This window comes from Cladophialophora bantiana, assembly GCF_000835475.1.
Source record: "Cladophialophora bantiana CBS 173.52 unplaced genomic scaffold supercont1.11, whole genome shotgun sequence".
NCBI lineage: Eukaryota > Fungi > Ascomycota > Eurotiomycetes > Chaetothyriales > Herpotrichiellaceae > Cladophialophora > Cladophialophora bantiana.
The window spans coordinates 527894-553831 of record NW_015971585.1 but is presented as its reverse complement, the minus strand read 5'-3'; the positions used below and the strand labels follow the sequence as shown (position 1 = coordinate 553831).

The following is a 25938-nucleotide window of genomic DNA, read 5'->3' as shown; positions in this document are numbered from 1 at the left end:
AATTTTTCTATTGGGCAACCAGACTGGTTCTGAGGCTCGTCTAAGGCCTCCCCCTGGCGTCGTGATTGTCTCGAGTTTCTTGTCGATGTGGCCGACTCGGTAAGCGTGATCAATGGCAGCTCGAGAGCCAAGAGAGCACAACAGCTTGAATAGCCGAGTATGCATATTCCACCGGCACAAAGCCGCCCAGCCATGTACCTCTCTTGAAACGGTCCCGGCCAGGATAAATCGGCACGGATGAAGAGCGGACCTTGGTCATTAAACGGAACATTCCCTAGCTTCACCCTCGCCCACGCTACATTGACACTTCCAACCTATTTCGTCCAGCCTGGCCTCCTTTGCGAGTGGGGAAATTCCTTGTCTCTGCTCCACGTGTGGACTAGTGAAGGATTGTGCTCAGCAGTCTGGATCCCCTAGCCTATGAGACGGAGATGCGGAAAATCTTCTCACCAGCTGCAGCCTCCCACCGCCGCTGGTCAAAGCCACCGTTCGCTCTTCGCTCTTCGTGTGCGCGATGGGGGGCAAGGGGCTAGTATGGCGATTAGTCTACCAGTTACCCCAAGGTCTCAACCGCCCCCGGTCAAGATCGCTTGCATGTCCAATCGCTGATCGTCATTCAGCTACTTCCGTCGAACCGGGGTAGTCCGGGGTATTGGGTGAGGACATGGCTTTGAGGGTTCAGTTGACTCGGTCTTGCTCAGTTTGGTTTGCCCCATAATTGGACCCCAGCTGGTGGACCTAGGGTCATGTCGGATCCGTTGACATTTTCCCCATATCAGTTCCCAAGACCCTCGCGTGAATTCGTTGCCCCTCGATATCTTCTCACGCTCTTTAACTCTTCTCTTTGTGCCCCGTGAATCGCTGAAGGGTTCTTTACGACTTTCTCAACTGAACCGGTCTCAAGACCTCTGTGTTCTCTTCTGCAAACCTCACCTCGACTGTCCATACTCACCATGGCGACAACTACCCATACCCAGCCCAAGAGGAAGTCAACGGCGGCTGGGCTTCCCGCCGGTGGTAGGACGGTCAAGCGGAGGGCTTCCAAAGCCTGCCACTGTTGCCGTGGCAGGAAAGTGCGTTGTGACGTGGTCGAGAGTGGAATTCCATGCACGAATTGTCGACTGGATGAGGTCGAGTGCGTAGTCACCGAAGGAAAACGACGGAGAAAGTCCTATGCTGAGGGAGAGCTGTTCCATCACTCGCCCTGCAATTCTATAGAAGAGGAGAAGGAAATTCCACAGTTTCCCATCTTTGACGACATTGATGAACTAAACAATTTTGTCCCTACATTGCCCACCGCTGAACCAAGCCATCCCCAGCACGCCCTGGAGGACGAGATGGTCCATCACAAGCCGCATATGCTCTGTAAGTCCTGTTCGTGGCTGTGGTCTGGAAGCTCATGCTAACGGACATGCCTCTAGACCAGACACAAGGTCACCGCTTGAGCCAGGAGGAGCGTTTTCGACGAATGTCAACAATCGGCAGCAACCAAATTTCTCCACCCATCCTTTCCCCGGCCATGTCCTATTTCCTCCAGCATTCCGGCCGGTTGAACATCGTCCTCCCCCCGTATTTGCAGCCAATCTCTCCTAGGATCATGACGGAAGATCTGGAGTATCTGCAGAAAAAGGGGGCGTTTTTGATCCCGGAGACAGGCTTCCGTAACGAGTTGCTCCGGTGCTACGTCCAATACGTTCACCCTTTCCTCCCCATCATCGACCTGCGCGACTTCTTGACTACTGTCGAAAAGAACCAGCCCACCAACACAGTGAGCCTCTTACTCTTCCAGGCCATTATGTTTGCGGCAACTGCGTACATAGACATGCGATATCTCATTGCTCAAGGATACATGACCCGGAAAGCAGCCAGGAAGTCCTTTTTCCAGCGAGTCAAGCTACTGTATGATTTTGACTACGAAGTTGATCGGGTTACGGTCGTGCAGGCAGTCTTGCTGATGACATACTGGTATGAGAATCCTGACGACCCAAAGGATGTCTGGCATTGGCTGGGCGTGGCCATCTCGGTTGCCCGAACTATTGGCCTAAACTGTGACACTTCAAATGCTTCACTCATGAGCTTGCAACAACGCCGTCTCTGGAAGCGCATCTGGTGGTCTTGCTACATGCGAGACCGCTTGATCGCCATTGGGATGCGGCGTCCGATGCGCATAAACAGCGGAGATTTTGACGTGCCAATGCTGGAGGTATCCGATTTTGAAACCGAGGCTCTTCCGGCCGAACTCAGTAGGGTGCTTGGAGGTTGTCCGGCGGTGAGAGACACTTCGAAGCGCGTCACTCTGGCCAAGATGTGTATCGGTCTGGCCGATCTCTGCGTCCGCATCACCCAAGTTCTCGCGGTCCAGTACTCCACGCTCGGCCACAAGATTGGCGCCACTCAAGAGACAACCATGAGGCTGGTTCCCAAGAAGTCAGCAGCCGACCCGTGCGATGTGATTCGGTGTGATCGCGCACTGGATCAGTGGCACAAAGACCTCCCGCATGAGCTCCACTACTTTGCCCCGGATTCCCGGGAGCGGACAAGCACCAACGACGGAGAGGTGATCAATTTGCACCGAGCTCTGCTGACTGGAATCTACCTTACAGCGATCAGTGCTTTACATCGCCCGCAAATCCTACCATCGGCTCCCAATGTTGTTGTTGCCCCGGAGCTTCGAGAATTGTCGAGAAGGAAGGTTCGCGAGGCTGCCAATGATATTACCGAGATGTACAAGGAACTCTTTGCGCATGATTTGATACGCTACCTCCCGAATACCGGGGTGACATGCCTGCTTCCCGCCATCATCATTCATCTCCTAGATATCAAATCGAGCGACTCGAACACGCGACAAACCAGCATTCGGAAATTTCAATTCTGCATGCAGGCCCTGCAGAGACTGCGAGAAATGTATGCCTCGGCGGATTTTGCTTTCTCGTTCCTCGACGCCGCTGTTCGCAAGACCAATGCTCAGGTCTATGCTGCTGCCGCGGCCACGTCTGGGATGAAGGCGCCATACTCGCCCAGCGTGTCTGGGATGGAGCAGAAGAAGTTCCATCCCGGACCGTTGTTGCTCACTCCCCCGCCCGAAGCCATGCAGACGGCAAGTTTACTGCTCATGAACTCGACGCTGGCGCCGGAAGAGCGAAATCTCATTGCTGCGTACACACCACCCGAGTCGGAGATGAGCCTGAATTCCCAGACAACGGAAGAAACGCTAGTTGTATCGGCAGGAGTCGATGTCAAGCACAACCCAGGAATCGGTGGTGCAGGGGAGGAGCCCACACACACAGATTTTGAGACTCTTGTTGATTTAGAAGGAGGGACTGATTTGTTTTCAACCGTTGAAGACGGCCTAGATTTGAACATGCAGTGGCTTCAGGGCTTTGATGCGGATAACCACACTCCCAACTCTGGAGAATTTCCCTTGGAGACGATTGAAGAAGTGGATGAGCAGCGAGAGCAATGCGGTTATGCAGAACAGGAACTGGATGCCACTGACGAGCTGGTCCTGGGTTTGGCCATCCAAGGAGATGCCTGAGATTTGAAATGAACTAGAAATGACATATGTATTAAGATCTGACTCGGTGTCTTTGTCTTGGTAAATTCAAGCCTAGTCACGCATGGAATGCGTTTAAGGAGAATATATGGGCGAGGCTAGACATTGGTGATTGCTGTCATGTTGGCAGAGGCCGAAGATGTGCGGAAGTGGCTTGCAGATCCGCAGCTTCGCTGGTGGCGGACCAAGTTTCTTCCGTATCTCCCCTGTTTCTTCTTCCATCCTTCATACCACTCTTCTCGTTCAAAGAAGGACGCATTGTCAAGTGGCCTTGCCAACATATACCTACTTGTAGGCCCATGGGGTCTTTTGCTCCCTCCCCGCGGAACGCCGCAGAGCAGTGAACGCCGCAGAGCAGTCCTTCTGGCCCTCCTTGACCCCACCTCGCGCTCACAGGATTCAACCACGCCAGTTGATCGGCGGTGGCCTGGTCAACCCTGTCAACGACTCCCCTGCAATGTCACATCGAAATCATGACCAGTGGCAAGAGCGATAAGGAAACTCGCCTGGCACAATCCTGCGGACTCGGCCTCTTCCGCCAACAGCCGACCCATCGCCCGGACAAACGCTCAAATCACACAGAAACAGGCTCGTGCCTTGAACGGACGGCCGCTGCAGGCGCACACGACCTGCCCACTTTCTCCAGTGTCCGTCATTATCCGCTGTAATCACCGCCAAGTCACTGAAGCTTCAGAAGCTTTGCCTCGCGATGCTTGTCCCCCTTGTTGGCCGTTTGCACCCCTTTACACAAGAAGCTACCGACACTGCAGTCTCGGGCAGCCGCGTGCTTGGAATTGTTTCACTGGGTAACACCGCCATTCAGCAGTTTTGGACGGGTTTCCTGTTGTTTCTGGAAAACGGATGGGCAAGCAGCAAAAGCGGGGAGTGAGCCTAGTGATTGGAGGTCGGCTGCCTTGAAGCTTTGGCGATGAACATTGCTTGCATGACACCTCACTGGCTGTTGCTCGTCGTACCTGGCCAAATTGACCGAGTCACAGGCTCAGGATCTACGACTTCCCGCATCCAGCTGAATCCTCCGAGAGGCGCAATCTTATCGCAACCTTTTGCCTACGAAGACGAAACTTCGATTCATGCATTCGGCGTACCATTCACTTGAGTACCTTCCACATGGGGACTGGAATGCATTGGGGGATGGACGCTCGCCCTATGAACTAATCCCATTATCAGAATGCCGAAGGCTCAAGCTTCTCTAACCGAACTCTAACTCCACAGGTCAAGGGTTAGCTATAGCTAGGATCCCTGTCTCGATACTACTTCTTGTCCTGGCAAAACGTCATTGAATATGGTTATTATGTTCCTAGCAAATGGCTTGCTAGCGAACTATGCATCGAGAAGATGACACCTCGGTTCTTTAGCCAGCCGTCAGTTACACTCACTCTCAAGCTAGTGAAGGCACTAGGATGGATGCTGCTCATGAGGAGCGTCAATTTGGTTCAGATAGCGGCTGAACCGTGAGCAGAGGCCAGAAAACCCTCTGCTACTTAATGTTGTCTGCGTGAGCCCTGTCTCGCGTAACCCCCCTCTCTTTCCCGTGTGCAGCTGTCCGTGTCTCTCAGGCAGTTACACAGTTACACTACCGCTGCTCGCTTTGAGCTCAAAGTGAGGTGTTTTCCTACCTTTTCCCGTCTCCCGGTTGCATCTCTCTCCTTCGCATTTGGCGCCTTGAGCACGTCTCGCAATGCGCCTCTCAACACTCTCCCTCATCGGCGGGCTTGCCGCCGGCGCTTTCGCAGTCAAGGGACCTGTCGTCCACAACAGAAGAGGCCCTGGGCCGAAGCTCCAGGTCTTGCCGCGACAGCTACCAGCAGAGCCCACCGGTGTCCAAACAATCGTCACTCCCAATGGGGTCAATATCACCTACAAGGAACCGGGAAAGGAGGGCATCTGTGAGACGACCCCGGGAGTCAATTCGTACGCAGGCTTCATCAACCTTGCTCCGGATGTCCACAGCTTTTTCTGGTTTTTTGAGTCGAGAAACGACCCTGCGAACGATCCGATCACGCTATGGCTCAATGGAGGGCCCGGAAGTGACTCTCTGATCGGGATGTTTCAAGGTAGGTGGAATTATCCATGGGCAAAACAAATCAGTGGTTCTTTGCCTGACCCGAGTCTGTGGCTGACAGCCTGTTACAGAGCTCGGTCCGTGTAATGTCACCAAAAACTTGACCACTCACCTCAATCCGTACGCTTGGAATGAGGCTTCAAACATGATCTTCCTCAGTCAACCATTAGGCGTGGGGTTCTCGTATGGCTCCAAGGTGAGAATACCGAGGTTCAACTGACCAGAAGAGATGGAACTGATACCTGGCTCCAGGGCCCGGGCTCGCTTGATCCAAACTTTGGGAACTTCGTCCCGCCATCGGAGGCAAATGTAACCGGCAGATATCCCATCATCAATGCGACGGCGATCGGTGAGTCCAACGGAACTTGGAGCGCGAAATGCGCATGTACTCATGACCGTGTTGTAGATACCACGGACCTCGCCGCGATCGCTGCCTGGGAGGTGCTCCAAGGATTCTACGCAGCACTACCACAGCTTGATTCCAAGGTCCAATCAACCCAGTTCAATCTGTGGACAGAATCTTACGGAGGTTAGATGTGGACCACTTTCATTCGGGCGACACCGCTGACAGGTCACATAGGACATTATGGACCTGCCTTCTTCAACTACTTCTACCAGCAAAACCAAGCCATTGCCAACGGTAGTCAACCCGGTAAATCCTTCGAGTTCGTGAACCTGGGAATTATGAATGGGATCGTGGATGAATACGTTCAAGCTCCGTATTACCCCATCTTCGCCAACAACAATACCTACGGAATCAAAGCCGTGAACGATACCGTTTATGACTACATGACCTTCGCTTGCCACATGGACGGCGGCTGCCTGGACCAGATCTCCTTCTGCGCTATCGCCGACACTTCGACTCTTGAGGGCCAGGCCGCATGCACCGAGGCTGAAGACATGTGCCGCGACAACGTTGAGTCCCCATACTACTATTACGGCAATCGCGGCGTTTATGATATTCGACACCCCTACGTTGACCCTACCCCACCCACCTATTTCATCGACTTCCTCAACTTGCCCTCGACACAACAAGCCCTGGGTGTTGATACCAATTACACCACCGACTCCAACGACGAGGTCTACTACGCCTTCCAACAGACGGGCGATTTCATCTACTTCAACTTCATCGAAGACTTGGAGCAGATCCTCAACTCCTCCTCTGTACGTGTGACTCTTGTGTATGGCGACGCAGATTACATCTGCAATTGGTATGGCGGGCAGGCCGTATCCCTGGCCGCTAAGTGGTCTCATGCCGCTCAGTTCAAGGCCTCGGGGTATGTGCCCTTCGTGGTCGATGGCGTCGAGTACGGCGAGACCCGTGAGTATGGCAACTTCTCCTTCACCCGCATTTATGAGTCGGGCCACGAGGTCCCCTACTACCAGCCCGTCGCGGCGCTGGGCTTCTTTACCCGCGCCATCAACGGCTTGGACATCGCCACGGGCACAATGCACGTGAACGGGACACAAGGAGGAACCAAGGGCAAGCCGAGTGCTACGCATACGGAGAGTTTCGTGCCTCTGCCGACTAGCTCGTCAAGTCCTGCAGCATCGGCGCCATCGTCGGTGCCGCGAGGTCCAGTTATTCCCGGTCGATTTGCGAGACGCGGGTATTGATGGTGAACATTGACCTTGTTGGAAATGAAGACGAGGCAGTGAAGACGATGATAATGAGAAGAGGTGACGATAGAACCAGAAACTGAAGCAGAACATGGGGCTTGGGTCGTTTGACACTTGTGCAGGTGGGGTGCCGCAGACTCAGAGACGTCGGAGAATCCTCCTACAGCTAATAATTCGCTTCGGGGCTTCCCGCCAAGGCTTAGAGAAACCGCGAGCACACGGTTTCCGCCAATGAAATGTTTCAGATTGCGGAGACTGTGGCGGGCGTGCATATCATTAAAACCTATGCTCCCCGCGCATTCCGCGCCGCCCGGCGATTAATGGAAGCCCCAGAAGGCCCGTATCCGTCTGGGATTCCTCTCCCCTCTCTACTGAATACTTCTAATAGTGCCTTTTTTTGTTGCATCCGCTGGTTAGATCATCGGTACGAGGAGCCTCATGCTCCTTTCCAGACATGCTAGATGCAATGATTGCCTTCCCTTCCCGGCGAGTCCAGTCGAGTCAGCTCGCCGGTCGAAAACGACAGCTCGTCGTGAGACTTGATGAAATCAAAGACTGTTAGAAGAAGAAAAAAAACACCCCTCCGTTTTCTTCAATTGTGTCACTCTCGTTAGTACAGGAGATCCAGATCTATCTATCTGTGCACGCCGTTACTAACAGCCTCGTCCATTTGTTTCGGCTATTACAGGGCAACCACTGAGCCAGCCAGATTCGTGGAATTGTCGGTAACCGTCAGGGCCATTGCCACGGTTTGGCAGACCATGGCCATGTGCCAGATATGTCTCCACCGCATTGTCCATTCGGTGGGATACACAAAATGGGCAGACGGTGCTTTTGGTTGCCACGGAGCGACGTGGTAGCCTTCCATGTTTCCATTGTCAATGTACCACACGGTGGTGAAAAGGTATAGCGCGCCGATTGTGCTCGGTCCGACTTGCCGGCCCTTCTCCCATAAGGCATCGCGTAATTTATCTTGTCGAAGCCGAGAAATGATTTTCCTGGGTGTGGAAAACACCCATGCGCGACGTTGCTCTGCTGCTATGTGGTAGTGAAAGTCTTGTGGCAGCCATTGCTGTGCGTCATACTCCTTCCCTTTAGCACTCCGAAGTGAATCTTACAGAACTGTTCAGTGGCCTGTTTGAAGCCTTTGCGCCATGGACCGTCACGCGGGCCCGTTCAGCTTGCCCTAACGAAGAACAATCTCCCACACCGACATATTTTTGGCTTCTCAAGTCCCAGCGCGTTTGTCGATTCTCTGCTAATAGAGCCCGTCGTTGTCGAAAACAAGGGGTCTCGCAATGCAAAAGGCCGCAACAAGCTCGCGACCGAGGAGACTGTTTACACTTTCAACCTTAGCGCCAGTCGCTTGGTCCTTCATCTACGGTGTCGGTTAGCAGTACAACTATGGTGCGAGATCGTTGAGCTCCGCATCCTGGCCATCAAACGAGATGGTGCTGATTTGGGAGTGAATGGCCTTATATATCGCGTCTCTGCACCCGATAAGGGACCAGCTCTTCTTGTATGGAGGGACAAATGCAGCTAGAGCCTCGAGATTGGCCTCCAGCCTTTCATGCTCTACCGGCATCCGCCGTGTACGTCGAGTGCCGCCGACAACGACTGAGCTTACTCCCTGCGGCGCGAATGTGGACCCAGGAGAAATCAGGACGACCATGCAAGCGACAGAAACGACGCGATGGACCGTGCTGTCCTCCTCGGGGTCTATTCTGTCTTCATTCAGAGATTAATTCCATAGTTGAGCACTATTTGTTGCTACAACCGAGTGACTCAACGAGGCTGAGCTCGTGCTAGTCGCGCCTATATCGACATCCGTCGTCTCATTGAAAATGGCAGTCTCGTAACTCCTGGAAAGCGTGTCTATTCCGTTGAGAATCTCGATCGGCGGAGTCTGGAGCAGAGGGACTAGCAGCAAAAGGAAGAAGATGGCCGGAACGACTTTACTGTGATGATAAGAGCAAATCGTTAGGAAACATACTGGACGAAGGTCATCTCTCTTTCATATATATCGTGGTTTGTGTGGTTTGATTTCTCTCGGAGACATCGCATTGCCCTCACTCAATCATCGCCCATGGAGCAAATGTGAATGAACAGGTGCGTAACCGATTACCCCGTACATCTCCAAAGGTATATATGTGCATGATTCCAGCGCGATCACCATGAGCAGCTCCTGAGCAAAGGAGAGAAATGACGGAGGCGCAAATTAAAAGGGAAAGTGTGATGCCATCAATCCTAAGGGCAGGTTATGAGAATATGTTCGCAGGCTGGTCTAACTCTAGTTTCTTCAAGCCCAACATCAGAAGGTACGCCTTCTCAGCGTGGCTAGTGACCACAGTGTCTAGCGAGAGGGTGTGCCTCTGGATTTCCCATTTTGGGCAGTCCTTCCCATAGTCTGAGCATCAGATGATAGCAATTGCCCATGGGCATTGGGCCAGCAACAGCAGCCGTTTTGATTGATCATGCCACACTGGGTTCAAGGTGTGCGCCACAGCGTTGATACTTTGGCTGTTTGCCCTTTCCAATCCGGGTGACTCATGACACCACATCCTTGGACATGGCGGTGAATGTTGAAGAGATTGAATTTCCGCGGTGACGAGCAATAACTCCCATCTCCCCCCGAGTGTGTGTGATAGCACCTAATTCCTGATGCCTCAGCAAGATACGGCGAGGGAAGGCACCATTGGAGCTATTTCTTGAAAGGCGACACAGCGGCCGTGGGCAGGGCGTGATTACTCGAGATAAACTGGTGATTCAAATGCGTACTTCGTATGTAGAGGCTGAGATAGGAAAGGGGATGAGATACGGGGCTCTCGGAGCTGGTGGCGCGGTAATCGATCCACGGCCCCGTTCAAAGCGGTAGGTTTTACATGACTGGCGAGCAGGGCAGTTGGCCTTGCTTTGCGCGTGCAAATACATGGTGCATGCGATTTCGGGTTGACCAAGGAACAATGAGGACCTCCCTTTCCTGACTAGAGCGAGCCTTCCGCTTCAAACGTCAGCGGCTGTCAACGAGGCTCCAGGATCGATCCCACTGTGACGTCGCTCGATCGGTCTTTCTCTGGCGAAAGGGGTCAGCGATCGGCAACCCAGAAATGCATGGGTAGAGACGAGGGTTTGTGTGGCAAACATACAGCTAGAGCTCTACCTAATGGCAGTTGGTTAGCACTACTCCGGCCAAGGGAGAGCAAAGGGACCCTTGCGGGTGGTGATGTCACCCAATGTCAACAGGTCAAGATGGCACCAATGTCGCCCATGCTGCGGGGTCAGCCACGCAAGAGTTGGCCAGCATCCATGGCCTTGGGGCCAAACGTGCGCCGCCGATCAGAGATACCCCGGACGCCCAAAACCTTTGTCCTCGCGAATCGGCAGCCCCCCATGCGGTGCCCGCTCCCACTCTTTGTCCCGTTTGTCGAGGATGCTGTGGCTGGTGAGTCAACCGGCTCCGTCTCATCGGTCGATGATCTGCTTTCCTAGCGATTCATGGAAAGCAAAGGTTAGGCGGGTTGACCACGGGTACATTATTCCGACTCGCTGTTTGTCACGCTGATGGTCGATTGTTGAGACGTGAGCTGGTATAGGACCGTCGCAGGTGCAGTTAACCACCTACCTAGATAGTCTGAGAAAAGGGCCGCGCACTGTTTTTTCAACACTCTCAACGACCGAGCTCCTATCCGAAACACTCTTTGCAATAGTCGGTTACCTACCTAACCTGCTGGGCACATAGACACTCAATAGGTACCTATCTGGAAGCCGTCCGCACCTCTCCATGACGACATAATGGGCAGCATCCAGATAGTTTGGACTGGTTGTGGCTCACCCTCGACTTGTTTGGTCAATCTTATTGCGTCAGAGCGGTTGGCCGCGTCGGAATGGAGTAGGAATGTGGCACAGGAACTTGGAATTTCCATCGAATGGAGGAAAAGGAGCGCGAGGAGATTGACAAGGGCCTGCAGGGAAACCCAAGTCAGCATTGAAATGGCGATCGAGGCTGGTGGGAGACGGTGGCGGATGTGGTTCGAGGGCCATCCGACAAGGATTCACCTGGGACACTTCTAGTAGCTGATGGAGACACTGATGTCAGTGGCCCGGCGCATGGTACAGTTTGCATTGGGTGGCTTTCAGCTCGCTGGCCTTGTGAGAAGGAACCCAGGTTGACAGGCTTCTCCGATAATGTGTATGAACGAGCTGCTGCTCCTGGTTGTTTCGTAGACCGACACCAACTCTTCTTGTATGTATGGGTAGAACCATTCACGGCGCCACTTGTGCTGGCATCGTGAACATGGGATTTGATGAAATGCGCTCGGGCTGCTGCAGGGATTTAGCGTTTAGGGTCGTTAGTGGAGGCAGAGTGGAGAAGCGAGACGTCGCCCATTCGCAAGATTTTTGGATGGTGTGGCTTGACAAGTGGGAAGACCTCGAAGACTCGGTGGAGATGGAGGTGGTGATGATGGTAGTGGTAGTGGTGATGGTGATGGTCGAGGGCAACTGAGTTGAACTGCACCACCGCAGTTGAAGCAAGAAGCCGGTTTTTTATGAGAAAGTTCCCCACTTCACCTCATGTTGACAGGTCTCTGTTCAGGCACCGCGGACGACCAACTGTACAGCGTGAGAATGATGGCCGGTGACGTAGCAGATTCTCCAGCGTACTTGATGAGCTGTTCTCCTCCCTCGTCCGTCGCGTCGTTTCTGCTTTTTGAATCTTCATGTTTACCTAGCTCTTGTACTATTACCTCCCCATCATACATCTAATACCCAAAATCAAACAGAAGGTGTGCTAGCTGAACGGAACAGCAGTGCAGAATCAATGAAGGAAATAGTCTGAAACAGCTGATGACCAGTAACCGACTATCTTCCGCCTCATACGCCTACTACAGCTTCCCACCCACTCCAAGCAGGGAGTCACCACAGTCAAAAAGGTCGACCCCAGAGACAGTCAGAAGTTACAAAAGCACAATGCCCTCTCCTGCGGCAGGCAGATCCACAAATGTCCCCGAGACACCCACAAAGACCGGCAAGAGTCCTGCTTCATCATCTACTTCCAAGCTTACTGGTGAAGGCACACCCGGGCGGAAACCACCCAAGCTAGGCACATCGAGGGCCACGCCAAAGAAACCGACAGGCTCGGGGTCGCCAAGCCTTCCCTCTCAGCCAAAGCCTACCGAGGAGACCCTTAAGGCCGGGGAAGAAAAGCCCGAGGATGTCGAGGAGGAAGCCCAAGAAGCAATCAGCATGAAAGACACTGAAGAGCCTGGCGGCAAAGTTAGTCAACCCGGTGATGACACTGGTGCCGAAACTAGTGAGCTCTCCGAAGCCAACCCCGAGCCCATCCCTGAAAACGACGAGGAGGGAGAGGAGGGAGAAGGAGGAGGAGAAACAGTGCGTGGCGGCAGAGATGCTGCCAAAGATGAAGGCACTGAAGAAGGCGATGAAGGAGAAGAGGAGGAGGTCACGGAAGGAGGCGATGCTGCCGAAGAGGCCGAGGACGAAGCTGAAGGCAAAGGAAAGGGTGCCCTTGGCGGACTCGGAAAGGCTGTCAGTGGTGCTGGCAAGAAAGTTGCAGGCCGTGTTGGTGGTGCCAAAGACACTGCTAATGGCGCGGCCGGCAAGGTCTCACAAGGTGATGTGCAGGGCGCTGCAGAAGATACTACTGGCGGTGTCAAAGACGCAGCTGAAGAGACAGTGGAGGGGCCAGAGGAGACCGCTGGGGAGGCCGCCGAGGAAGCGCCGAAGGGTGCTGGCGACGTGCCTGATGTCAAAGAGACCACGAATGGAGTCAAAGGTCACGCCGAGAAGGTGGCAGACGACGTTCAGGAGACCGCAGAAGGTGCTACTGAGGGACTGCCTGTTGACCTGTCCGTCTTGAAGGGTCTCAAGGTCAGCGAGAACGGAGACATCAAGGACCAGGCCGGCAGTGTGATCGGTAGACTTGACGAGGGTGATCCAGCCGATCTCGAAGGTTATGAGATTGGCGATGATGGTGAAATCCTCGATGAAGACGGTGATGTCGTCGGTCGTGCAAGTGTCATCCCGGAAAAAGCTCAAGAGCTCGCCGGCCAGGTTACTGAGGAGGCCGATGTCGAAGGCAAAGTCAACGGCGTCCATGAAGCTGCAGAGGGTGCCGGGGAGCAAGCAGAGGAGGCTGTCAACGGTGTCAAGGACACCGTAGAAGAAGCTGTGGAGACATATCTTCCTGACCTAAACGTCCTCGACGGTTTGGAAGTCCAAGAGAATGGAGACCTTCTCGACAAAGAAGGCAACGTCCTCGGCCGAATCATCGAAGGCGATCCCGCAGACTTGGTTGGCATGACAGTGAATGCCGACGGTGAAGTTCTCGATGAGGATGGCGATGCGGTAGGCCGCGCGGAGACTCTTCCTCAGCCAGTCAAGCATGCCGTCGAAGAAGCTGCCGGCGAACTTCCTGGTCTGGAAGCACTTGAAGGTTTGGAGGTACAAGAAGATGGCGCGATCAAGGATCAATCTGGCAAGATCTTGGGCAAGATCACCGAAGGAGAACCGGCCGATTTAGTCGGAAGAACTCTGAATGCCGAGGGAGAAGTTCTGGACGAAGACGGAGATGTCATAGGCCGTGCAGAAATCGTTCCTGAAGCTGGCGAAGCCCTGCAAGAAAAGGTCAATGATGTCCACGAGGAAGCCAAACCAGAAGCTGTCCAAGAGGCCATTGGCAAAGTTGAAGAGCTGCAAGACCAATTGAAGCCCGACCTCACGATCGTGGAAGGCCGCAAGCTTAACAAGAAAGGCACTATCCTCGACGACGAGGGCGAAGTGTTGGCCCAGCTTGTGGAAGGCGATCTAAAGGCTTGCGCCGGCAAAGTGCCTAACGAGGATGGCGAGATTGTCGATAAAAATGGCAAGGTAATTGGTCGCGTCGAGGTCGTCCAGGGCGAGGCTGCTGAAGAAGCCATGAAAGAACTCCACCCCGAGCTAGTTGAAGAACTCCAAGAGGCACAGCAGGCTGCGGAAGAGGCTGAGAAGCAGGCAGAGGAAGCCGGCAAGGCCGCAGACGTTGCAGAAGGTGCTGCCGACACTGCCGAAGGAGCAGCAGGAGAAGCTCAAGAAGCGGCTGAAAAGGCCGCCAAGCCAGATTTCTCTCAACTCGAGGGTCTCAAGGTCAACAAGAAGGGCGAAGTCGTCAATGAGGATGGTGATCCCATCGCTAAACTATCCGAAGGATATGACCTTGATGCGGTCCGTGGCAAGAAGATCAATGAAAACGGAGAAATTCTAGACAAGGATAGGAACGTGATTGGAAAGGTTGAATTCATCCCTGAAGCTGTCGAAGAGGGTATTGTCGAGACGGTCGCAGAAGCCGCTGAAGGCGTTCCGGATACTTCTATCCTCGAAGGCCTCAAGGTCAACAAGAAGGGTCTGGTGCTCAACGAGGACGGTGACGAGATTGCGAAACTTGTCGAGGGTGACCTTGCCGCCGTTGCTGGCAAAAAGCTAAACGACAAAGGAGAGGTTTTGGACAAGAATGGTAATGTCATCGGCAAAGTTGAGATGATTGTTCAGGAAGCCGACGAGGCAGTCGAAGAGGCAGGCGACGAGATCGATGAGGGCTTACCTCCTCTATCCATACTCGAAGGCCTCAAGGTCAACAAGTCGGGCAAGATCATTGACAGCCACGGCAACATTGTTGGCCAACTGGTTGAGGGCGACGCCAAGAAAATCTGGAAGGCCGGTGTCACCTGCGATGACCAAGGACAATTCTGGGACAACAAAGGCCATGTTATTGGTCGTGCAAAGACTCTGCCTCAGGAGGATAAGGAGGAAGAAGCAGAGTTTGCAGGTCTTGAAGGCCTCGTTGTTGTGGCTGATGGTTGGGTCGAAGACGAGAACGGCAACAGAGTCGGCCGCATCGTTGAAGGTGACGCGAAGAAACTCGTCGGCCGTGCAGTTGACGAAGATGGTGACGTCATCGATAAACGAGGCAACGTTGTCGGCCACGCTGAGAGATATGAGGAACCTGAACCGGAGCCAGAGCCAGAAGAGAAAGTCGATCTCTCCGAATTGAAGGGCTTGGCATGTAACAAGCAAGGTAACGTCATTGGACCTGATGGCGTCCCCATCGGTCGCCTGGTTGAAGGAAACCCTAAAGAGCTTGCCGGCCGCAAGATCGACGAGAACGGCCAGATCTGGAATGATCAAGGTCAGGTCGTCGGACGCTGCGAACTCATTCCATTTAATGAGCGGGAGGCTAAACCTGAAGGACCCTTTGCCGGTCTTGAGGGTCTGATTGTTGTCAAAGATGGTTTCGTTGAGGATCACGAAGGCAACGTTGTCGGCAAGGTGGTTGAGGGAGATTGGAAGAAACTCCTTGGTCGTGGAGTTGACGAAGATGGTGATATTATTGACAAATACGGCAATGTCAAGGGTCATGTCGAGCCATATGAAGTTCCCGACGAAGAAGTCGTCGAGGAAGACCTCTCTAGCCTCGCTGGCAAGACTGTCAACAAGCAAGGCAAGATCGTGGACGAACATGGAACCATCTTTGGTGAAGTAGCAGAGGGTGATGTCAAGCGTCTTGTTGGATGCAAGGCGGACGGGAAAGGGCAAATCTGGTCCAACGACGGTAGAGTTATTGGCCGTGCAAGGCTGATTGCCGGCGGTGATGATGGTCGTGCTGAAGGGCCCTTTTCCAATTTCGAATCCACAACCATCGACAAAGACGGCTTGGTCAAGGACGCCAGCGGAGAGATCATTGGGCGCGTCACCGAAGGCGATATTAAGAAATTGGTGGGTCGCCACGTGGATGATGACGGTGATATTGTCGACAAGAACGGTAATGTCATTGGCCATGCTGAACGATGGGAACCAGAGAAGAAGGAACGAGAAGTCTCACCTATGTCCGGCCTACGCGTGAACAAGGAGGGTGAAGTTCGCGACCGCAACGGAGATGTTATTGGACGATTGACAGAAGGCAATTTGCTCGCTTGCATTGGCAAGGAGGTCAACGACAATGGCTATGTTGTGGATCAAGACGGCAACAAGATTGGAGAATGTACATTGCTTGAGAACATTCCAGAGCCCGAGGAAGTTGAGGAGGGACCGACGCCCGAGCAAATGAAAGAGGAAGAGGAGCGTGAAGTCGCCAAGAAGATCTCCAATATCATCAATCAGACACTGGAGAAGATGGAACCTATATGCAAGCAGATCACAGAGGTAAGCACAGCACGCTCATGGCTCTTGGCTCCAAGATGGTCCAAACTTTGCTAACTCTGGATGACAGCTTGTTGAAAGAGCGGACCGCACGCCCAAGGACGAATTGGACGAGGAAAAGCTCGTGCAAGATGTCAAGCCGCTTATTGAAGAAGGGTCTCGCATCCTAGGCGAATGCAATGGTGCAATCCGCGGCCTCGATCCCGACGGCCATATCGCCGCCAATGCGAAAGCAAAGGCAGCTAGCGGCGAGGCTTCGCCAGAAGAATATCGCGTCGCTGAAGGACTGAAGGAACTTACCACTCAGGTTGTCAAAACTATCGACAATGCCAAGAAGAGAATTGCGGACATGCCTCATGCGAAGAAGAAGCTGAATCCACTGTGGGCGCTGTTGACCGAGCCCTTGTTCCAGATCATTGCCGCCGTCGGTTTGTTGCTGAGTGGCGTGCTCGGGTTGGTGGGCAAGTTGCTTAATGGCTTAGGCTTGGGCGGCTTGGTGAGTGGTCTTCTTGGAGGTCTGGGCGTTGACAAGCTGCTGGGTGGTCTGGGTCTAGGAAGTCTGGCAGAAGCCATGGGGCTTGGTAGCGGTAAGAAGAAGAAATAGGCAAGCGATGTGATTTTGGGGGATTTGTAACATTACCTTTTTCTTGGATCTCTGGGCATGGGACATTAGCTCCTTGGGTTTTCGTCTCGTCTTGATGTTGTTGGGATGCGCCGGTTGGTTAATGACGAGTATCTTTAGTTTGATCCTGTAGCGATGAATGAAAAAGTCTCCAAATATGCCAACACGGCTTGAGACCCAAAAACAGGCCTTCTAACCTAGGTCGTTTGTGAGGACTGAGATCGCTGTCCTGAAGACTCACTCACTCGGCCAAATGGCAGCAATGGAAGATGTCTCTGACGCCGGAGACGGGCGGCGTCTCAGCCTCCACAGCGAGCTAGCTAGCACTTTGGTCCGACAGTGTCGTCGGCCATCTTATCATAAGAACATGCCGATGGACACCCTCACCTCCCCACTCCGCCATGTTGCACTGGACAAAAGTCCGCGGGCCGCCGTCGTCGACTTCCACGAACCCATGCCGGAGGTAGAAAGGGTAGCCCGGCGGCGTGGCAGCCAGGACGACGGGAACACCCAGCCTGTCTGCCCAGGGAAAGATCCAGCACAGAAGCTTGCTCGCGATGCCCCTGCGCAGGTGGGATGGTGAGAGTGTCGCAATGCCGCGCACCTCGAAGCAGTGCATCCCGCCGAACTGCGCCGACAGGGCGGCTTCGACGGCCTTGTCCCAGTGTTCGTGCAGTGCGCGGTGAGCGGAAGGCGGGAGATCGATTGGTGGCTCTGTCTTTGTCTTTGTCTTAGCTGAGGCAGGGTCTTCCTGCTCTGAGCTCTGTGCTGGCCTTGCATCATCGGCTCCGGGCTCGTTCGATGAGTGAGGGTGAGGGTGATATTGGAACTCTGCAAACGCGACAACACGGCCTGGAGAAGGACGCGCTTCCTCGTCGCTCTGAAGAGTCTGGTCCACGACCAACGGCTCGAGATCCAGATCCCGGACGACGAGGTGTTCCATACGCGATACATTCTGGCCCCGGCCGTCGGTGTCAAAACCAGTGATCCGGGGATAGGTGGCCAGCTCGCTGTTGAGCTCGAGTCGAACACACGACTCCAGCCACTTGCGGGCCTCGGCAGCAGGGACGGCGCCGTATCTGAGCTGGCCCAGTGGAGTCGTGGTCAGGTACGATTGTCTGATGCTGGCCAGATCTGACACAATGCCGTCTGCATCGTGCAGGGAGAGGGAGAGGGGGTCGGTCAGCTGCATTAATATTGGGTGGTGGGCTCTAATGAGAAGAGAAGAGAAGGATTCCGGAAGTGGTGATGTGCAGCCTGATGCCGTGCAGGGCAAGACAAGGCAAGGCTTCGGCCTCGGAAAATAGAATGAGGTAGGGACTCGTTCACTCCGGCCACGAGCCGACTGTTGTTCCCGCGTCAGAGCTGGCTGGTTGCTAATTATCTACGTATTTAGCTGAATATGGGGTATTCTCCTCCCCCTGGAAAGTGGTCTAGTCGCAGACCTCGGCATCACGCATCTTCGACTCGGCTGAAGGCTCTGGGCCATTCTGAGCTTGTCCGGGTGAGAAACTTCAATGTCTTTGTATCCAACAACTATGCGCAATTAATAGCCGAGCCACTGTGGGAATCTGCGATATAATACTTTGGTTACATATACATAATTACTCGAGCTCCGCTGTTCCATCCATTACAGTAGCAAGGTCCACTACATACTAATTGCTGACACCACCACCCGGGCCTCGGAAAGGACTTTAAAAACTACCTACTTGTACATATTACCTACATCTCTGGACCATCATTCTCATCTCTTGATCCTATCCCTTTTGCCCCCTCCATTCGTCGTCTTCGCTGTGTCTACGTCTATCTGTCTGGCAGAGTCACCCCCAAAGAAAAGCCAGCCCTAATAAAATGTCGATAACTACATCCGTCACCCAGCTGCTGGGCATCCAGCATCCCATCCTCCTGGCAGGCATGGGCCAGACGTCGGGCGCTCCTCTCGCGGCCGCCGTGTCAAATGCCGGTACGTATATACAATGCAAGATGGGATATATACTCTAGATATACCCGACTTCCCTCTTTTTCTTCCAATCCGCATGCTAAACCCGATGAGAGGCGGCCTCGGTGTGATCGGCGGAGTCGGATATACGCCAAAGATGCTACAGGAGATGATCGATGAACTGAAAGTGAGTGAGGAGAGAGCCACCTACCTGAATTCTGCCACTCCGATTTTCGCCTTTCAGACCCGGCGAGACGATGTCCGACGATGCCCAGCGGCACGAAGCTGGAGGCATAGAACGTAGCGAGGAACTGGCAGCGGCTGACTGTTGTGAAACTCTTCTTGAACACAGGCCGGCCTAAAGGACCCATCTCTTCCCTTTGGCGTCGATTTGTTGATTCCACAAGTCGGCGGCAATGCACGCAAGACTAACGTGAGTTTTCCTTTTGTTTGTTTTGACACCCGCTTCCCTCTTACTTCCAGGCTTCGCCCCTCCCGAGGGCACGACTGATCGACGCTCTTCTAATTTCCACGTGAATAGCTGGATTACACAAAAGGCACCCTCAACGAACTCGTCGACATCATCATCGCCGGCGGCGCTAAACTCTTCGTTTCCGCCGTGGGAGTCGCCCCTAAACACGTCGTGGATAAACTCCACAAAAAAGGCGTGCTGTATATGAACATGATCGGACACCCTAAGCATGTGCACAAAGCATGCCAAGCTGGTGCAGACATTATCTGTGCCCAGGGAGGAGAGGCTGGTGGACATACGGGCGATACGCCGACGAGGTGAGTTGAACCAAACATTGCGAGAGAGAGGCGATGCTTGTGGAAGATTGCCACCCCATGCATGCCAGTGTCAGAAACGACCAGCTAACGTTTGTATCTCTCCGCTGAAGTGTCTTGATCCCGGCCTGCGCGGACATCGTCAAGAACTACACCTCCCCCTTAACAGGCCAACCCGTCCAACTCGTAGCAGCAGGTGGCATCTACGACGGCCGCGGGATCGCAGCGGCACTGATGCTCGGCGCCTCAGCCGTCTGGGTCGGCACACGCTTCGTCACAGCGAAAGAGTCCGGCGCCCCAGAGGCTGCAAAGAGGGCCATTATTGCCGCCGACTTTGACAGCACGATCAAATCGACCATTTGGACCGGTCGCCCGCTGCGCGCCCTGGCCACGCCCTATGTGCGGAACTGGGAGACGAATAGGCGGGACGAGATCTTGGACCTGCAAAGTAAAGGGATCATCGCACTGCACCATGAAATGGAACGGCTGGAGAAGATCGGAGGCATCACCGAGGAGATTGAGGATCAATCCACGCTCAGGTATGTGTTTCTCGGGACCTTTTTATTGCTGCTCGTTGCAAGGGTTGTCGTACGACTTTATTCTTGCTGACATTTGTTTCCGCAAAAAGGCCCATGGGACAAGTCGCTGGACTCGTGAACACGCCAAATCAGACCGCAGCGGAGATCGTGGCGGAGATGATGGACGGTGCAGTCAAAGTGCTGAGCAGCGCTGGGGCGTATCTGAGGCCGAGCGCCAAACTCTGATCGAGGGTGTGCTGGAAGGGTTTGAGTCTTTTCGACGGGAGCAAAATAGTTTTCTAACCTCTCTGACATCGCCGTCATTTTCACTGCGTCTCCGAGACCGTCAGGACGAACCGCCCTGAGAAGCCGACGTAAAATGCTCCCGATTTACCATTGTATTCCTCGAAGGGGTAGCTCCCCGCCTTCATCCCAGAATTTGCCTTTCTCACGCACTTTCTCGGTCCTGGCGCAGTGAGGGTGAGGTCGAGTCCGAGTCGGGGACGAGCACACCGCGCATAAGAGAGGGAATGGGGCTCATTATATAGATCCGAGACGCATAAATGCTCTGCGGGGTCCGTGGCAAACACGGCTCTGTCAGCGTATGGAAGTAGTAAGGCGTATGTACCATCCTTGAAAAAAATTCAGACCTGACTACCTAGTACTGGGACAGCGCAAGTCTAATTCCTCCCCCAGACGCGTCTCAGGGTTAGGAAAAAGCCAGTGTTATCATGAAAACCCGCTTCTCGCCGTCTCCGGCCAAACCGGTCGTCGCTGTCGTCGGCGCCACGGGCGACCTGGGAACACGTCTGACCGGAACTTTCCTCTCGGACGAGTTGTGCACGAGGCTCTCCGGGTTCGTATTGATTGCTCGTCGACATACGCCCAGCACGCAAAGATGGGCGGAGAGAGGCGCCGAGATCCGAATCATCGAGGAGGACGCCTACGACGAAAATGACCTGGTCATGGCGCTGGACGGGATCGACGTCCTCATCAACGCGTGAGTACATACATGCATATATACACATTACATGCAACCGAAAGCACAGAAACAGCCGGCTGAAATCCTATCGTGCATGACCTCTTAGCATATCAATGGCAGGAGCCCAGCTTCGAGACAATATCGCCAGCACGTTGCCCAAGACGGCTGTCAAGCTGTATTTTCCGTCGGAATTCGGGGTCGACCACACGCTACACGACTTCGACGTCCCCGAGTGGGATGGGAAGAGGCAGCATTACAACCTGACCAAAAACATCGTCAAAGGCACCAACGTTCATGTCTGCAGGATATTTAGCGGACTCTTCCTCCACAGCGGAATCGGCCCTTGGTATGGCTTTCACACTTCCAAGGACGTGTATCAGGCTGTTGGCGGCTTGGACCAGGTGATTAGCTACACAGACATTGGCGACATTGCAAGAGTTCTGTGTATCCTGGCAGAGCGGACGATGCGCGGGGAGAAGGTGCCCGAAGAACTAAGGATTGCGGGAACGCACGCAAGTTTCCGGCAAATCGCCCAAATCATGACCGCCGCCGGTGCTGGGACAATCGACTTGAAGAGCGTGGAACTGGAGGGCTTCAAGAGGAGAGCTCTAGGTCGCCACTACGAGGATCGCGGTCCCATCGTCTGTCTAAGATTCATCATGGGAGACGGGAGGGCGGATTACAGGCCCAAAGACGAAGGCGGGCTGGGAAACGATAACCATGTCGTTAATCCGGGCCAGAAACATTTTGTCTGGAAGACAATCCAGGATTTGGCTATTGAAACAGACGGAAGGCCAAATGGCAATGCATGATAATCGCTCGACAAGACATCATCGCGGGTCACACATTTGCGCTCTGCACGACGCCGCTCCTACCGCATTCGTGCGGCATTCCACGTCTCGAATTCTAGTAACATCTCCTTGGTGATACTCTTTGGAGTCGTCCCGATAGCTTTCCTGATGTCGTCGGATATGATTGTTTCGCGGTCATCGTCAAAGGCATTTTCTCCGGCAGTCTGGCAAATGGCAACGATCTCGGCTCCTGAAAACCCTTCTGTTGAACTGGCAAACTCTTGTACGTCCTCACCGAGACTATTTTGACTTTCATAAACCCCTTCGAGCCGTTTGTGGAAAATCTCCTTTCTCGCCTCAACATCTGGCGGACCAATGTAGACAACGTTGTCAAACCTTCCCGGACGCATCAAAGCAGGATCGATATTCTGTGGCTTGTTGGTCGCAGCGACCACAAATACATTTCGAAGCTCCTCAAACCCATCCATCTCATTGAGCAAGGTGGTCAGAACATTGAGATCGCTGCCACTTCTCCCGCGAGAGGCGATGGCGTCAATCTCGTCGAAGAAGATGATGCTTGGGCTCGCCGCTCTGGCTTTGCGGAACACCTCGCGCGTGGCTCTTTCGCTCTCACCAACATACATGGAGATTAGTTCTGCCCCTTTGACAGCCAGAAAGTTGAGGCCGGCTTCCGTTGCCAGGGCTCGGACAAGCAAAGTCTTTGAACAACCAGGAGGACCATAGAGAAGGACACCCTTCTTTGGCTGCAATCGCAACTTCTTCATGCGATCCGCAAACTTCAACGGTCGCTCAACAGCATTGTGTAGCTGACGTTTGATTTCATGCTGGCCACCGATATCAGACCATCGGACATTTGGCGTCTCGAGAAAGATCTCTTGTAGCGCAGACGGTCGAACCTGTTGCAGAGCGTTCTCGAGATCGGCGGATTGTACAACCAACCGAGTTCCTTCACCATCATTTGCTCCATAAGGCGGCGGGTGCTTAGATGCAAGGTGAATCATTACCCGAAGAAGAGCTTTCAGATCAACACCTACATATCCATGTGTCCTTTCTGAAATTTCCTGTAGAAGGTCATCTGTAGGGACACTGTCTTTGCCTCGTAACGCAAGCAAAATGTCTTTCCTTTGAATCGCTGACGGGATAGGCAACTCGATCTCAACGGCGAACCTGCCTTCTGTTCGCAGCCTTTCATCGATATCATTTGGGTGCCGCGCTTCCGCGACCACAAGGGTAGGGCTTCCCTGAATCCGCTGAAACATGGAGTCCAACTCGCTGGTAAGATTCGACGAGGTACTGGGGCTTCTGGTAAGATATTCTGGCCCTACAATAACCAAGGAGGGCTCCGGCGAGGCGAAAATCTCTGCCCCTGGTTTCCAATGTAGGACTGTCGGCCATTCGCAATCGGCCAAGGCGGCAATCAATGACGATTTCCCTGTTCCCTTAGCGCCGTACAGAAGAAGCCCCTGCACTGGCTCGTATGCTTGAAAATGCTGTTTGGCAATTGGGTAACAGATGTCGCTTACGATATCTTGCACTTGAGCAATTTGATCCTGCATCCCACCGAGATGCTTTGGTCGGAATGTGATGGCTAGAGGCTGATCTAGTGTCTCTGAGCTGACAATCCTGAAGGCCGTGTCCCTTGTTACGCGCGCGAACAAGGAGTCTTGCAACCCCACGTCCTTTACAATGAACTCGACTGGTTCCTCCCCATTTGATGACAGCGTACAGCGTAATCTTTGTGACACAACCATATGTTCCCCTATAGGGGATATAGTCGAGGCAATCCGCTTCGACCAGGATTTCAAGTCGGCGTCAACATCTGGCGGAGCCCCAACCTTCTGAAGCGTCACAGAGACGGCATTCTGTAAGGGATGTGACCAGCGCGAAATAGTGATCTTCTCTCCTAGTTTGAAGCCGTAGGCTTCCTGGAGTAGTCTTGACGTCTGGACGATCGAGTCTTTCATTCCAGGCCCTAACCCTTGCCAAGCGACCGCGAGCTTCCTTTTGCCATTGTTGTCATCGGCTCCCCGGAGCTCACAGATGTCCCCAGATTTCAACTTCAACGACAGCATAGACACGGCCGTCAACCCGATTCTAAAAGGATCCTTGTCCGTACTGGCCGGACGTACAGTGAAGATTGACATTTTTCTAAGATCGCTTCTCCTGGCATGGTTACGACTATGGATTTGGAAACGAGAATACTATGAAGTCGAATGACGGGGAATTTCAATCTCTTCACGTCTTGGCAAACTTGTTCACGTGATGAGCGCACGCAAAAAAAGGGGTGCCTGATTGATTTTGTTGTTCGATCGACTGATAGGAGATATGTTTGACATATGAGATAGGCATAATTCATTCCAAAGGCTCAGGGGGATCTTGCTTGCCTGCACTACGGGTGACTCGCTTGACGAGGCCGCCGTCATCATCACCTTCTCGTCCCGTCCCTCTCTGATTGCTGATATCAGCTATTTCTTCGGACTTGGAGTCTTCGGGAGTCTCTTCTCGAATGTCCGCAGCTCGAGGCACCCTCTCCCAGCCCTCCACATCCTCTGCCTTCGTTGCAGCAGTATTGTCGGTGACAGCTTGCGCGCCTTCACTTTCGACTCCGTTCCAAGCACCGCAGCCACTGCATCTCCAACGCCCTAATTCCTCCAGTGCCCTAACACCAGGAGGGGCTTGACCGTTGACCAGACGACACCTGGAGCACAGCAATACCAATCTGTTCTTCGCGGCGGTTTCATCCTCGCCAAGAAGGACGTCTAGTATGCGGTCGTACCAGTGGGGCGGCTGTTCATATGTGGTGCTGGAAGGGGGTGGTATGCTCGAAAAGGCGTTTGGAGCAAAACCTGGCGAATCCGGCGATAAATCCACGGGGCTGTGTGCCATCATTGGACCAGCAAGTGGTGACGGGCCATGACTTGGCGACATGGGTGTAGCGCCCGGCTGGATATTCGGTTTCTGCGCAAGTGGGTTGGAGTTCTGTCTTCCTGGAATATTTGCTGTTGGTGGAGGTGCAATTCCAGTCCTTTGTATAGGGAGTTGCTCTGTGGGAAGACCCGGCTTTCTTTTCGTCCCTTGCTGAGGCTGCTTCGAGGGTGACTTTGTCGGTGGAGCACCGCCGTACTTCTGTAGTAGTTCTTGAGTACTGTCATACTTTGTGGCTTTCTTGAGATCTGCAATCTTTTGTTCCCGTTGCTTCTGCAAATGATCCAAGTAGGCTTGCTGACGGCTTATCCTCCAATCGAAAAAAGCAGCAATGACCATTCGGACCACGTAGATGGTGATCGGTGCTCCAATGAGGCCGGCATAGTGATAGATGGACCAATTCCGCGGTCCAAGGACGAGAACAATGATCAAAGTGTAGAGAAGGTATGTGACGGTTGTGTAAAGAGTCCACAGGGCTTTGATTCGGCGATCTCGACTGCGACTGATGTCAAGGGCTAGGTTCGCGGCAGTGATTTGTGAGGACAGCTTGGAGAGGGCTTTCTCGAAAGATGCAGGGGAGTTGGCATCTCCCTGACATGGTAAGTAAGTAACTGTTCAACAGTTCTGGTGGCCGCGTGCTTACCTTCCAAAGCCACGACATGCTGGCTCGTCTCATTGTCGGAGGTGAGATCGACAGCCAGAGAACAATTTATTTATGAGCAACAGCGTGCCATCGAACGGTCATCGCCCTTGATAGCAGCATCATGCGCCGAATCCAGCGCCAGGGCAAGCAATAATCATTGACAATGAACGACGAATGCCTGCGTCACGAGAATTTGGCGAAACGTGTTGCCACCTCGATCGGGGAGTCGGGGCAAACATGCAGGTGAGACCCAATGAGCCAAC

General features: G+C 53.6%; 8 protein-coding genes across 8 annotated transcripts; 5 read left to right on the top strand and 3 right to left on the bottom strand.

The window, feature by feature from the left end:
* Positions 1–953: 953 nt before the first annotated feature.
* On the top strand, positions 954–3535 carry Z519_07621 (uncharacterized protein; the record flags this gene model as incomplete). Its single annotated transcript, XM_016765353.1, has 2 exons — positions 954–1365; positions 1422–3535. 2 exons carry the CDS (start codon positions 954–956, stop codon positions 3533–3535), a joined length of 2526 nt encoding a protein of 841 aa, XP_016618322.1.
* A 1717-nt stretch (positions 3536–5252) lies between these two features.
* On the top strand, positions 5253–7253 carry Z519_07620 (uncharacterized protein; the record flags this gene model as incomplete). Its single annotated transcript, XM_016765352.1, has 5 exons — positions 5253–5628; positions 5708–5832; positions 5889–5985; positions 6043–6165; positions 6217–7253. 5 exons carry the CDS (start codon positions 5253–5255, stop codon positions 7251–7253), a joined length of 1758 nt encoding a protein of 585 aa, XP_016618321.1.
* Positions 7254–12224: 4971 nt separating this feature from the next.
* Z519_07619 (uncharacterized protein) lies at positions 12225–17052 on the top strand (the record flags this gene model as incomplete). Its single annotated transcript, XM_016765351.1, has 2 exons — positions 12225–16451; positions 16519–17052. 2 exons carry the CDS (start codon positions 12225–12227, stop codon positions 17050–17052), a joined length of 4761 nt encoding a protein of 1586 aa, XP_016618320.1.
* A 334-nt stretch (positions 17053–17386) lies between these two features.
* Z519_07618 (uncharacterized protein) lies at positions 17387–18262 on the bottom strand (the record flags this gene model as incomplete). The annotated part of the gene is made up of 1 exon (XM_016765350.1): positions 17387–18262. The coding sequence occupies one exon, from the start codon at positions 18260–18262 to the stop codon at positions 17387–17389; it is 876 nt and encodes a 291-aa protein (XP_016618319.1).
* Positions 18263–18921: 659 nt separating this feature from the next.
* Z519_07617 (uncharacterized protein) lies at positions 18922–20559 on the top strand (the record flags this gene model as incomplete). Its single annotated transcript, XM_016765349.1, has 6 exons — positions 18922–19033; positions 19126–19196; positions 19362–19442; positions 19551–19798; positions 19909–20334; positions 20424–20559. 6 exons carry the CDS (start codon positions 18922–18924, stop codon positions 20557–20559), a joined length of 1074 nt encoding a protein of 357 aa, XP_016618318.1.
* Positions 20560–21044: 485 nt separating this feature from the next.
* Positions 21045–22107, top strand: Z519_07616 (uncharacterized protein; the record flags this gene model as incomplete). Its single annotated transcript, XM_016765348.1, has 2 exons — positions 21045–21313; positions 21402–22107. The coding sequence occupies 2 exons, from the start codon at positions 21045–21047 to the stop codon at positions 22105–22107; spliced, it is 975 nt and encodes a 324-aa protein (XP_016618317.1).
* Positions 22108–22166: 59 nt separating this feature from the next.
* Z519_07615 (uncharacterized protein) lies at positions 22167–24251 on the bottom strand (the record flags this gene model as incomplete). The annotated part of the gene is made up of 1 exon (XM_016765347.1): positions 22167–24251. One exon carries the CDS (start codon positions 24249–24251, stop codon positions 22167–22169), a length of 2085 nt encoding a protein of 694 aa, XP_016618316.1.
* Positions 24252–24459: 208 nt separating this feature from the next.
* Positions 24460–25693, bottom strand: Z519_07614 (uncharacterized protein; the record flags this gene model as incomplete). Its single annotated transcript, XM_016765346.1, has 2 exons — positions 24460–25623; positions 25676–25693. The coding sequence occupies 2 exons, from the start codon at positions 25691–25693 to the stop codon at positions 24460–24462; spliced, it is 1182 nt and encodes a 393-aa protein (XP_016618315.1).
* Between the last annotated feature and the right edge of the window lie 245 nt (positions 25694–25938).